Source organism: Colletotrichum abscissum (genome assembly GCF_030869225.1).
Source record: "Colletotrichum abscissum strain IMI 504890 chromosome Unknown Scaffold_8.1, whole genome shotgun sequence".
Taxonomy (NCBI): Eukaryota; Fungi; Ascomycota; class Sordariomycetes; order Glomerellales; family Glomerellaceae; genus Colletotrichum; species Colletotrichum abscissum.
Genome location: NW_026850525.1, coordinates 65,871 through 79,136, shown reverse-complemented (window position 1 = coordinate 79,136; position 13,266 = coordinate 65,871). Strand labels below are relative to the sequence as shown.

At 53.4% G+C, this 13,266-nt stretch overlaps 2 protein-coding genes across 2 annotated transcripts; one reads left to right on the top strand and one right to left on the bottom strand.

Annotated features, from left to right (window-relative positions):
* Positions 1 to 2,446: 2,446 nt before the first annotated feature.
* Positions 2,447 to 3,955, top strand: CABS01_04057 (developmental regulator VelB; the record flags this gene model as incomplete). The annotated part of the gene is made up of 6 exons (XM_060537429.1): positions 2,447 to 2,700; positions 2,760 to 2,814; positions 2,871 to 2,950; positions 3,011 to 3,303; positions 3,362 to 3,629; positions 3,688 to 3,955. The coding sequence occupies 6 exons, from the start codon at positions 2,447 to 2,449 to the stop codon at positions 3,953 to 3,955; spliced, it is 1,218 nt and encodes a 405-aa protein (XP_060390274.1).
* Positions 3,956 to 5,602: 1,647 nt separating this feature from the next.
* Positions 5,603 to 11,747, bottom strand: CABS01_04056 (RhoGEF domain-containing protein; the record flags this gene model as incomplete). Its single annotated transcript, XM_060537428.1, has 3 exons — positions 5,603 to 5,719; positions 5,785 to 6,879; positions 6,930 to 11,747. 3 exons carry the CDS (start codon positions 11,745 to 11,747, stop codon positions 5,603 to 5,605), a joined length of 6,030 nt encoding a protein of 2,009 aa, XP_060390273.1.
* Between the last annotated feature and the right edge of the window lie 1,519 nt (positions 11,748 to 13,266).

Here is a 13,266-nt window from a genome sequence, read left to right as displayed (position 1 = left end):
TATGAAGTGAGCAAGCATTTCCCTGCGTCTAGTTAGACCATTCCATATCTCCGGAAACAACACCACGAGGATACTTACCTCAGGCTACTATACAGTTCAGGACTATGTATCTACTCCGTACGCATCTTGGCCAAGATCTACTTGCCTGCCACTATCCCAGGGGTCTTTTGTCTGTGCTCAATCTGACCCTGTCCAACCTTCTCCATGAGACAAGAAACCTCCTCTTTTCTTTCAAGTTTCAACTGACAACAGTGGAGGTATTACACTATTTCCAGATGGCCCCTCTCGGACTCGGAATGATTGTCGGGGAAACCACAACGTGCAATGGCTGGTATTTTCTCCCCAACCATGGCGCTCACCCAGCCATCGTCCCACGACTTCCCAGTCACGGCGCTGGAGAGTTCAATAATGAGGACGGGACGAGGGGAGAAATTTTCTCACCCGATGTCTTTTTACGGATTGGCGCTCCGATCACACCGAGGCCTTGAGCGAGCAAGATTGACTTAAAGTGGATCCGGACGCTCACCGGCAACGGCGCCGGCGCCGCGCCACGCAAGTTCGTCGGAATCGAGCTCGAGCTTTAACCGCTCCAAGCCCAAGACTCTCGCTGTTGCTTCCATACTAAGGAAACCTTGGGATGCGAGATGCCAGGTGAGGTATGGTAAGCTTCCCAACCGCCCAGAAGAGTCAAGAGACATCCCGCAGCCAAGCCCATCACGGCAGACGTCAAAACTGACAGCCCAGGCAGAGGGGCTCTCTCTGGCCAGCAGGCGGAGCCATGTTCCACACTACGAGTCCGTGACTCGTGAGCTTGTCTACTCGGGTCCCATCTCGGATCTCCGACTTCGATCCTGACAGGCGTCGTAGGCCCATAGTGCGGTCATTTAATATCCAGCCCGGAACCGGTGCTGCACTGCCTGCAAGTCATGAGCGATTAAGGGACCAGAAACGGGGTCAGACGAACAATGCAACCTGTCGCCTTTGGTTTAATTTGGATGACCGGTAGTTGGGTACTACTGATTGACATTGGGCCCAGGTTGCAGTCGTATTGGTCTCCCAAAGTCCAGGGTCCATTGAGACTCATGAAGAAGAGCATCGTCATCAAGGGATGTCCTTGTTGCTGCTTTAGGTTCTCACACGAGCTGCTCACGTTACCGAGTGACGGCTCGAGTTGCCCCCTCTCTGCGTTTGCCTGCCCCTCTACGAATGCCTAGGTAAGTTCCCAAAGTCACGTTGTATTGAAAGTGTGGTAGGAAACGGCGGTTGTTCTATCTATCCGAACGATCTCGCCAATGACTCTCTCGCAGTTAGGTGTAAATATACACCTACCTTAACCTCTGCCTTGAGCTGTGTTAGTCAACAGACATAATCTCCAGTGAAAGTCGTTAGGTAACGGAGGTTCTAGAACACCACCGTTAATGTGCGTCGTCGTGGGGGTTGAAGGGCGGGGGCCGAGGGTGCAGATTTCCGAGTGCAACCATGATTAGGTCAGCTACTAGTGACGAGCAGCGCCACATATCTGCTTGGCGACGCTTCCTGCACCGCCATATTGTGGCTACTGAGCATCAGATGGCCCAAGCTTAGGTTTGGTGGCTGGACATCACGTGAAAGTCCTCCTGACTCTCTCCATGTCGCGAGAGTGTCGCATAGGTACCGTACTTGGTGGAAACATGGCTCGAACCACTGTCATTGCTGAATCATCCTTGCCCTTCGTGCTAGAAACGGCCAGAGACGTCCGGTACGAGTAAGGAAGACCTCTCAGAAGCATTCATGCGGGAAACCAGGTCGCACAAAAGATTTCGAGGGATTTGTTACGACTCTTGAATATCAGATGTAGTAAATGAGAGCAAACTGATGGCAGGAAGGAAATAGAGAAGCATCATTCGGAACTTATTCAAGGAGATCTTCGTCGGTGTAACAATATCTAAAGAAGCCAAGGATTGTTCAAAACTCGATACCTAACTTGGACGAACAGCTACGCAGCAGGTACGATGTACGAAAAGGCAGCTTGCTTGCAGGCTACTGCCCGCCGCTGCCCGCCGACCCACTACTTACTTGAGCGGGCTTACAGCTGAATGGTCGACGGGAAGCAAGCATTCGAGTGGGTGCTCGCTCGGTCTCACCCAAACGGCAAACCAAAACACTCCTTTCCCCTCAGCTCCCGCCCCCTCCCCCTCCACTTCACCTTGTCGCTCCCGTTCTCCAATTGTTCGGCCGCTTGCTTACCTTAGCTCTGTCCCGTCACGTCTCTGCACTCTTGGAGCTACCTTGCAGTACCTTATTACTACGGCACAAGCTCAACCATCTAAACCCGAAACCCAAAAACACCATACACCTGTATACCCGCCCGGGCCCAGGTATATAATCCGATCTCCCAAGATCCTGTCACAATCCATCACCGACACCTGCCATCCCACGGTTAATTGATTCCTCAAATACCCCAACCATGAATTACGGTCATCAGCATCCCAATGGCGGCTACCACCCCATGCCTCCTGGACATCCCGCGAACCAGATGCCCCAGCTTCCTCCCATGGGGTATCCAGCACCAGCGCCTTTGCCATCTAATATGCCGCCCAATATGCCGCCCAACGGAATGCCTATGCAACATCAACATCACCAACCGCCTCCGCCCCCTCCGGCTCAGGCACCCGTGCCAGCCTCTATCTCAAAAACGGATGATTTGGGCAGGAAATACGAGTACGTCGCGCGCTTCTTGCATAGCACCAAAACACTTGAACTAACAATGCGATTGCCAGGCTCGTCGTTGTGCAGCAGCCTCAGCGAGCGCGAATGTGCGGGTTTGGTGACAAGGTATGCTCACGTTTGCCGTTTCTAAGACTCGCGACTCCCACTAACAATTACCCCAGGATCGCCGGCCGATTACCCCTCCTCCGTGTATCAAAGTCGTCGTGCGAGACGCGAAGACTGGCCAAGAAATAAACCCAAAGTACGTGCGGCGCAACGAACCACAGCATCTTTGATTTGCTGTACTAACCTCGGCGGACAGCGATATCGATTCGGCACATTACATTATTCAGGTTGACTTGTGGTCAGAAGATGGCACCCAGGAGGTGAACCTCGTTCGTCACTCTTCCAACACAGCATCGATATCGACCACACAGCCTTACTCGTACACGGCGCTGCGCGAGGACCCCATGAACCCGCCGCCAGCGCAGCCTTACCAAGATATGCAACCTTATGGATCAGCACCCATGGGATACGGCCAACAACCGCCACCGCCGCAGCCCCAACAGCACATGATGCCAAGCTACGGCATGGCAGCTGGATCCAACTATCCTCGTTAGTCTTCCGACCATGTGACTGCTCTGTTCTTCTAACGTACTGACTCGTGGTGCAGAATACCAGTCAACCAATTCTCGGTTTGCGCCGGCAACCCAGTACTATCCACAACATGCCAACCCAGGTCCCGTGCCCTCGCAGGCGGATATGGCGTACGGCCACCGCCAGTCGCTATCCATGGCAGCGAGCCAACCCCAAGGAATGTTTACAAGAAACATCATTGGAAGCGTCAGTTCTAGTGCCTTCCGCCTCAACGACGTAGACGATCAAGTCGGTGTTTGGTTCATCATGCAAGATCTGAGTGTGAGAACCGAAGGCCACTTCAGGTGGGTTTCTTTATGCGATCCGATATATCAGCAGCATGACTAACTAGTTACTCTCAAGATTGCGCTTCTCATTTGTCAACATCGCGAAGCCCCCGGGCGCGACCAATCCAAACGGATCCATGGTAAACCAGCACAAAGCCCCGATTCTCGCTGCAACTTTCAGCGACGCTTTCCAGGTGTACTCGGCCAAAAAATTCCCCGGTGTCTGCGAGAGTACTCCCCTCAGCAAATGTTTCGCAACGCAGGGCATCAAGATCCCCATCAGGAAGGAGGGTGCCGCAGACGGGAAGAAGGGCGGTGACGATGACGACGAAGCCTACCAGTAGCGCATAGAGGCGAGCGATCCGGCGCACCCCGTACGTGTGTTTTGTCCCATGAAGAAAACAAAGGGGCATGGAGTTTAGGAGGTGCAATATCACAGCACAAGGATACAGTACGCAGAAAATGGCGTATTGGACGGTCACGTCACTGTGGTATGAAGTGTGATTATTTTCCCGGCCAGTGGGAGTTTTTGCAAGCAAAGCTTGCAACTTGTATTAATGCTCAATTGGATCATGTGCCTTTCTTTGGCGCCAGCATGGAAAATTTCAGAAAAATTCAAAAGTTCAAAAAAACAAAGTTCAATAATCCGAGATGAGATTTGTAATGTGTCTGCCGCGTGAGATCTCGTGCCGAGGAAGTTGGAATAAACCCTCATTATTCATATGAGAGCACCACCAAAAAAACGTCCTACCTACCTTTCCTGTAAGGCAGACAGGCCCCCCTGCAGGATACAGGATCAGGATTCGAGTGGGAAGTCCGGTCCGTCACGCCCAGCGGCCCTGATCTCCCTCCGCCCACATTCCGACTCGGCCGGGTAACGTTCGCTAGCTTCCGCGTCCTTTTTTTTCCTTGGGTGGGGTCGGGTCGTCCCAAGAGAGAACGCATACCTATGAGCTTGGAGGGCGCGGAAGGGGGGGAGGGGGAGGAAAGTAGGTAGGCAGAAAGCTTGTTATATTGAAAGATCCGATCAGATGGCGGGAATCGGGGGGAGAGAAAGGCAGAACGTCTCCGTATAGTAGGTACCTATAAACAGTTTCCCTCGAGGCGCGCTTGACAATGTATTAGGTAGAAATCTTTTGAACCATTGTTTTTCTTAAAATCAAGAGTGTGGCGGGCCCAGCTTGCTCGAAGCCTACCTATTCGAAATCACTCATCAAAGCCACTTTGTCAGAAGCACATTCACGAGGTACACAAAGCACGCAAAAACTACCATCTCATACACTGCCAACCGAAACGGAACACCGCGGCCTTTTGCTCCTTTTAAAAATCCGACACCTTGTCTTCCATTTAGATATTGAAAGCCTACAAAAAAATTGATGCCTGCAGTTCTGGCTGCGAGGCAACTCCAACGCCATATCACGCCCTGCCTTGCCATTTCCTTCCCTTTGCGGGACTTCTCGACTGAACGACGCTCCAACACTCCCAAAAGTTTTTTTCATTGCTGAACCTCCCTTCTTCTGCTCCCTCTCGCTCGGGAGTAGCAAAGCCACTGTGAACATGATTTCAGCTGTATGATTCGCATTCCATCCGTCAAAACCTCGTTGTGTCGCCTGTATCAAACGCCATCTCTCGTTTCCATCTCGAGCAAGAAAAAAGTAAAGACAAAAGGGAAACATGTCAGGGTAGAGAAGGAAGGGGGAAGAGGTGTACAGGTCGAGGATCATATCCACCTTTGATCCCCCTATGAACAAATCCCTGACTTTACTCTCAAGTGGAATAAAAGTCATGGGACAAGCTTCTAACGTCCTTTCATGAGCAATAATACAAGCCACGGGGATGAGTCCATCCCGGCTCAATTGGTTTTTTGAGCGTTCAAGCCTTTGTCAACGCACACGTGCCTGACTGCACGCAGACATCAGCCTGGCCATGGGTGAAGAAAATCAATAGTCTTGGGTACTTTTGATAACGCCAGCTGTGCGTGTGCTGAGGCTCTATGAATCGGCCAGTTTCGCAAAGTGCTTGGACCAGATCCAACCGACTTGATCGTCAGGGTCATCTTGGTTTTTGGCAAGCCATAGCTCGCCCTTCTCAGCAATAACATCAAAGATCTATGAAAAAGGTCAGTCTGGCAGCTCTTACCACACGCGCACAATACTGGAAGTCATGTACTTACCTCACCGGCTTGGTACGTAAGATACGGGTAGCCAGCCTCGTGCTTTGTTGTTTCAATATTGAACTCGAATAACGATGCAGCCAGCCAAAGAATGTTATATCCATTCCCAGCTGGGGTGCGCTCACGTGACGATGCGCGTGAGGATCTTTGGCCTTCCTCGACTCCATCGGGCATTGGCAGTGCTGAATGGAACAGGCCAGAGAAGCGCCTGGATTCATTGCCCGCATGCTGGGACTGATGTGATGGATTGGAGTCTCTTCTGTTATTTGACGCCGACTCTGAGCTCTGTCTCGGGAGACCATTCGTTTCGTAGCTTCGACCAGTGCCAGGTCGAGTGCTGGGCGGTGGAGCAATTGCACGGGGCACAGGTGATTGGTCACCCGTAACTGGAGAGGCAGACACTGAAGGCCGCTGAGCAGTTGCACCGGCGTAGTAGTCTCGGTAGTGGAACTGATGGGGGCTAAGTGGTGTAGTGCTTGGCGACAGAGTGAACTGGCCGCTGTGGCGCTTGGCAAAGTCTGGTGTCGGCAACATCGGGGCATGGTCTCCGTTGACTGACAGGCCTCTGGCTCGCGGAGATTGTATCTCAGCTGGCCGGGGTCGGTGCTTGGTCGTGACATCGTCGGTGCTAGCTGTAGTAGACTGCGATGTCCTTCCTCTGTATGCAGGGTTCAGGATCCCGACATTGGCAAAGAGTTCCTGCGCGTACTTATAATCCCTTTGGAAGGCAGAGACAATGTCGGGAACCTCTGGTGGCGGCCCCGTCTCTCCGGTGACCTTCTTGACCTTTTCCACCCAGATGGAGTACCAGTTCGCCTGAATGTTGACGAAATTGCCCAGACAAATGTTTCCAATCCTCTCTGTTAAGGCAGACAACTGGGGTAGCTCCTTCTTAAGGGTCTCGTTGAGGGCGTCGTACTGTTCCACCAATTCCTTAAGTCTGGCGTCTACCGTCTTTCCACCTTTCTTGATTTGTTCTGCCCTCTCATAGTCAAGCCGTCTCTTCGCACGTTTCTTCATAGCCAACGAGGGGTTACCATATGCTTTGATCACATGCTCGAATGGCTCAATGACATGCTTGCGAACCTGCTGGAGCTGCTTGGGTGTTAGTGTTTGGAGCATAGCTTTTTGAACGGATTGCTCACATGATCTTCTAGGGCAATCTTCTCAATATCTCTCATCGAAACATTGAATTGCACCCATTTACTCTCCAGCTCCGGATAGCTACCAGGTTGGAGACGCATCACAAGCTCCATGGCGGACAGGTACTGCAAGAACTCATGCACGTAGGCGCTGACCTGTCGGGTGTAGAACTCCACATCTCTGAGAACAACTTGTAGCCGAAGGTAGTCGTCGCCAAATTTCTCATGGAGCTTGGCGTATACAGCATCTTCGGGAATCTTCGAGCTTGCAGCCTGAAGTTTATCGACACGTTTGCCAAAGGCTCGGGCAAATCCAGCCTTGACATCGGATTCCTTCCTCTTGCGGCCAACAATTTGCCCAACAAGCTCGAAATTCTTCTTCGTCTTGTTAATCTCGACAATTGCCAACTCCAGGGTTTCCTTGGCTGACAACAGCTCGGCTCGATCCGGATGATCCTCGGGCGTGTGTCGCAGAAGCTCTTGGATGAGATTAGGATACTTGGTGATTCGCTGCATGGGCTTGATGAGAAGAGAGTCCAGGTCCCAGGCTGCAGTCAGGTCCTTGGCCACTTCATTACACTCATTGAGCCAGACCTTTACAGTGGGATCTTGCTGGATTTGGATCAAGCGTTTGGCCGCATGGTCGCTGTTTCTGAGGAAGCCCTCATGCGCCAGCCTCATCTGTTCAATATGCTTCTTGAAGAGAGGACCCAGCGACGTGGCTCTATCGTTGTCGTCACCGAGTTCTGGCGCCACTTGATTCGTGGACGAGTTCCCAGTCTGTTCCGAAGCAACCGAGTCCTCCTTCGGCAAAGGGGAACGCCTACCGTGGGGTACGTAGACAGTGCAGACAGCTTCCTTAAGCTGAGCACAGAACATGGTGTGGAAGGTGATAATCTCGTCTGTGTTTCTGAAAATGAGCTTGATGGTTTTGTCATCCAGTCGTGGACAAGCTTCAGCGGTGCCCTTGTAGATCTCTTCCACAATATTCATGTCTCTTACGAAGACCATCTCGGTGTCGACGAGTTCTCTGATCACATTGCGTCGTTGCACTAGGCGGTGCTTCTCTTTTCCGATCGGTCCGTCTTTCTGACTGGGTGTTGCTATCGACTCGACAGGAGTCTGGCCGCCAAGAGAATACTCCCTGGTTTCAATCGACATGTGGTCGATGGATTGGGTGGTTGAGACGGGGCGCGATGCATCTTCGCTCTGACGCCGAGAAGAGCCCGCAAGGGTGCTTCCAGGAAGTGTGTCTGCGTAGATGCTGCTAGCTGCTGTTCGCCTGTCGCGGACTCGTGTAGACGCAGGGACTGGTGGGGGCTCATGTTCTGGCCGCGGCAAGGTAGGATCTACCTTGCGGGCTGGGAAGTGACTCTCATCAATGTAAGGAACCGAGAAACCATCTCCAGTATCCAACTCCGGCAGCTGATGAATGGTCGCACGTTGGGACGGCTGAACGGCTGCTGTATCCGATGGCGCAAAGTCAGGGCTGTAAAGTTCACTCTGTCGGGCGGACGAGTCTCTGCTAGAGCCCGACCCAAAAGCCGACTCGGATGCATAGGGCGGCTTGGGGATTGGGAGGACATCGTCAAAGGCCGAGATCCTGTGATGGATGGGTTCGTCACTGTCGACCGAGAAATCAGTCCATGCGGATTGCTGGCTGGTCCGGTTCACAGTCGCATGCATGGAGGGAACCGTTAGGCTGCGGGACGTATCGGGAGTTTGCTGGCTTTCGAGGCTCGTTTTATGAGGATCATCTTGCGGATCAGAGGACTCGCAAGTAGATGCTCGTTGAGACGAATCGTTATCCTTGTGGTGCTCATGGTAGAAGTCTTCAGGCTTCTCGAGGGTGTCGCTTGCTGATCCCAAATCCTTCTCCGTATTGTGGTGGAAGTAAGACACATCACACACGGACCCATCCATATCCCCCATTTGACTCTGATCGTCAAAGTCATCATACGACTCCATTCTTGGGAAAGGAATTGTTTCCTGTCTAGGAGAGTCATATTCAGATTCCCGCCTGAGGATTTTGACTGTTGTTTCGTATGGCGGGCTCGAGAAAGGAATCGGCTCGTATTCAGACATCGGCCGCGAGCTGGCAAATGCACCAGGAACCACCGGTTCATCGAACTCGCTTCTCGTCGGGGTCGGTTCAGGCGATTGATGGGAAGATGTTGGTTCCAACGAGATCTTGATCGAAACCGCGTCGTCCCCTGCGGACTCATCCTCGAATGGGTACTGGTATTCCGCTTTTTCTGGCGTAGGCGGTCGAGGCTCTTCCTCGGCTTCAGCCTTCTCTGGCGCTGACGGCGGGGGCTGCTCTTCGACTTCGGTAGTCTCGGCCAACAATTGTAGCTGAATTTCCTCAGCCTCGTTCTTCTCAAAGGTTGGCGCACGTCGCACTTCTTCCAATTCAGCCTGCTCGTGGTTGCCGTCGGCTTGAACGATCGTCAATCCGAGCCCAGTAGGAGGTTGCGCGGGCTCTAGCTGCACAGGTGGAAGTTCCTGTGGCTCATTATCGAACTCGGTAGTCTCCGAAGTGGCCGAGATTGCGGATTGCGGAATTCCTTCCTCTCTCTCAAAAGGAGGGCTCAAGGCCGGGAAACTGCCCGGGATGCCGAGCGTAGGGGAGTCTGCAGCTTGAGGCTGAGGCGGAGAGAGGGAAACGATGGGTGGCAATATCGTCGAAATGGTTAGTGGCTGAGGCGACTGCGCAGGCGATGGAGGCTGCACCGACGGTTCCGGTGCTGCAGAGAGTTCCTCCAACGGCTTCTCGAAGGTTTCGCTATGATCCACTGGAGGCGATTCGGCTTCGATCGGCGGGACCGGCGGAATCTCTTCCTCCTCAGCAGCAGCAGATTCTTCGTCCTTCTTGCGTTGCGCCGCTGCCTGTTTTGCATCCCGCACCTGACTATCGCGGATAGACTTAGTATACGCTAGTCTGATGTGTTCGCGCCGTTGCTCAAAGTCGATAGGGCCCACAGAGATCTTTCGTCTTCTCGTCGTTGATCCATCAGGCTTCAGGGACTGCTTTGGTGCAGGCTTGTGCGGCGACTTGGACCTGTCAACGGCTTTCAAGCGCGAACTTGCCGTGGTGGCTGTCGATACAGATTGCCGAGGTCGAGAACTGCGCAGTGGAGGAGATAGCTTCGGAGGTGGTGCTGCCACATATGCAGTGAGACGGGTGTTGTTATTCGGGGTCACAAGACCTCGAGGCGCAGGTTTCCGTCCTGGCGTCGCTTGCGTAGGTGTTTTCGCTCGAGTAGGTGTCTTGGCACGATTAACAGGTGTAGTTGTCCGACTTGTCTTACTTGCGGGCGGCGGGCGCTTGAAAGTCGACGGAGAGTTAGCTCTAGAGCTTTCCCGTGTTGACGGCGGACTGTTCGAGTCGCTTGAGTTGGCCAACTTGCGTACAGAAACGGGCAGGCGCGATGTAGGTGATGCTGCTCGGTCAAACTGCTCGACCTCTGCCATCGGTCGTGATGCAAGAGCCTTTCTCACCAAAGGCGCTCCAGCCTTTGACGCGGCCACATCACTATGTGCCCGAACATGACCTCTAGCATTGGGGGCCGAACGTCCTGTTGAACTATTCGACTGTGTTGTTACGGATCGGTACCAATCGGTTGGGGAAGCCGGCTCGACGAGGTCAGGATCGGATTTCGTCCTTTGGTGGAGCTTAGCCACATGTATACTGGACTCTGAAGTCCGCCGCGGCCGTGAGCCCGAACCCTCGATTCCAAATCCTACGGCCGAGGTATCACGCTGTTCTGGAAGAATTTCGCCGAAAAGCAGACCGGGCGCTCTCGGAGATGAGGGTGGTAAAGAAGGTGACTTGTGCTGCAGGTTTGTCATAGATTTGGATGCGTGTGCAATGCCCGTAGCTGAAGTCGTATTCCGCGGCTTGGCGATTCGACTGGCGAAAGATTGCGAATTGTTTGACAACTGATCCTCGGCGACATATCTCGTTCGTTGTGTTCGAGTGGCCGTTCCTCTGCTAGTATCAGGTGTCAGTTCACGGTTCGTCGAGGCCCTCAGTGTAGAGTACGATGTTGACCCGCTTCCACTAGGTGTAGTTTTGTCGATATTTGTCGCGGCTCTGGTCGGTCGAATAGGGACGCCTCGCACAGGGATTCTGGGCATCGAAGGAGCCGGGGACGAGGTCTGCTGATCAAATCTCTTGGTTAAGTCCTTGACGCTCGGCTTGCGATTTGTGTTTGTTCTAGGGGCGCCAATTGGGGGTTCGACAGGAGCAGAAGCAGATCGTTGCGAAGGGCGCAAGGGCGTGCGGCCTGCGGGAGCCGGCGGGTGCTTTGGATCTTTGCCATTGCCGTTTGGCCGCATGGCCGGGTTCTCGCGAGCTCGAGATACTGAGGTCGCCATGTAGTCGTAATCTGAAGAAGGGGTTCGTCGATGATGATCTGACGACTGTACGCCTCGATAGCTTCGGTAGAATTCATCCGGGTTTACTGAATCGTGATCATGACCAGCGGCGGCGAAAGCCCCAGCCGTGTGTGCGGCAGAGGCATCCAAATTCTCGAGAGCGAAGGCGTTGGCAGTGGGGCTGCTAGGGATGTAATGGCGATGAGATTGCTGAGAGGGGGTCTGGGATGAACGATGGTAACGATCGGAATCGGAATCGAGGTCGAAGTCGGAGTCGTGATGGTCGTAGTGGGAGTCAAAGTTGGGTTGACGATGAAGCTGGTGAGGGTACTGAGGAGGAGAAGCTAGAGGTTGCGGTTGGTGGTGCTGGAGATGGACCTGGCGTTGCACATTGAGCGCAGGTGCCAGGCGGTCCTCGTCTTCTGGACTGCCAGCTTCCATTGTGGCCTGAACATCAGTCAGGCGTGTCGGGTGGACTGGGTCGTCAAGAATTCCATAGACCCATGCAGGCTGTGTGGGATGTTTGGGTTGGGAAGCATTGATGTGTTGGCCTGCAAGCTGAGTGGGCAGCGACAGTTTGGAGAGGCGACGGGCAGTCCCTGGTTGGAGAGCGTTGGCAGTGTCTGGGGCCTATCGACAGCAAATCTTAATGCATGGATGGGTGGCCGCCGCAGGAGCAGGCCGTGAGTGTAGTGCGACTTTTTGCTCTGTGGGGGTTTTATGGAGATTGGATACTTTTGCTGGAGTCGAGACGAAGAGAGATCTGCAGGTGCCTTTTCCGCGGTTGTGTTAATTTTGTCCCTTTTCCCGGGGGGGGGGGTCTTGTGGTGAGGTGATGAATCGGACGCAACGAGATGGGATGGCAAGAGCGAGGTTGGAATGGTGGGAAGGTGAAAGGCAAGGGCAACCAACAGGAAAGGTCAAGATAGTAGGTTGGTTGGTAGGTAATTAGGCAGGTAGGGAGAGGCAGACAGAGACGTAGGCACACGCGTGCACGCACACTCACACTTGCACACACCATACAGATTGCCTTTTTAGCGCACTGAGTAAGTGCGAAGCGGGAAGGCACGAGGAGGATACCGGTACCTTCTCCCTCCGCGCTAATATGTGTGAGTGAGGAGGCAGATGGGGGGAAGAGAGGAGAGGGGCCGGAGAGGTGTGTACACTCCGCATGTGTGTGTCGCCTACCTTACCTCGAGGTACCTAGTGGCGTGGTGTATGTGTAGTGGGAAAGTGAGAAGGAGCCATCGTCTTCATTGGTAAGGTGGTTGTTAGCTTCTATCTACCTCAAAAAAAGACACTCGTTGACGATGGCAAAAACCTGGGAGGATATGAAATGGTACGGGGAAGGAACGAGGAGCAGAATTAGCGCAGTGCCTTTCATTCTTGCGACTACACCAAAATCGCAAAATTACAATGCAGGTGCAAGTCTGGGTCGGCACGGCACGTAATCATCCCGTCTACGCCTACTTCTTTTGCAACAAGCGAGGCAGAGAAGTCTCTGCTAATTGCAAATTTATTAGCGACCTGTGGGAAGCAGCGGACGAGCATCCGTAGACTGTAGTGTACAGAGTATGCGCAGTATCATGCAGTCAGGTCGTGGTCGACTGGATGAGCTGAGACGGCAAGTGGGGACCGTAGATGCGAAAGGTGAGGGTATCGTCCAATCGGTCAAGATGAATGCGCTTCGGTCAGAGACTCAGAGTGGCAGCCGGGACATGATGGAAAGCAAACAGGATTGTATCATGGGACGTCGCGTGCAAGGTACGGAGCACGAACTGGTCGGGCAGCTTGGCAGTAATTCGCATGTCAGGGAGGGGGAACTGCCCAGGTATTCCTCTTAGAGAGGGAGACGCGAAAGAAAGGGAGGGGATGACGGCAGGTGCTAGATTCAGTTCGGTAGGTCTGCCCGGACACTCGGGAAAGAGGGAGCGAGACCCGGGCCAGGGTCCGGGAAGGC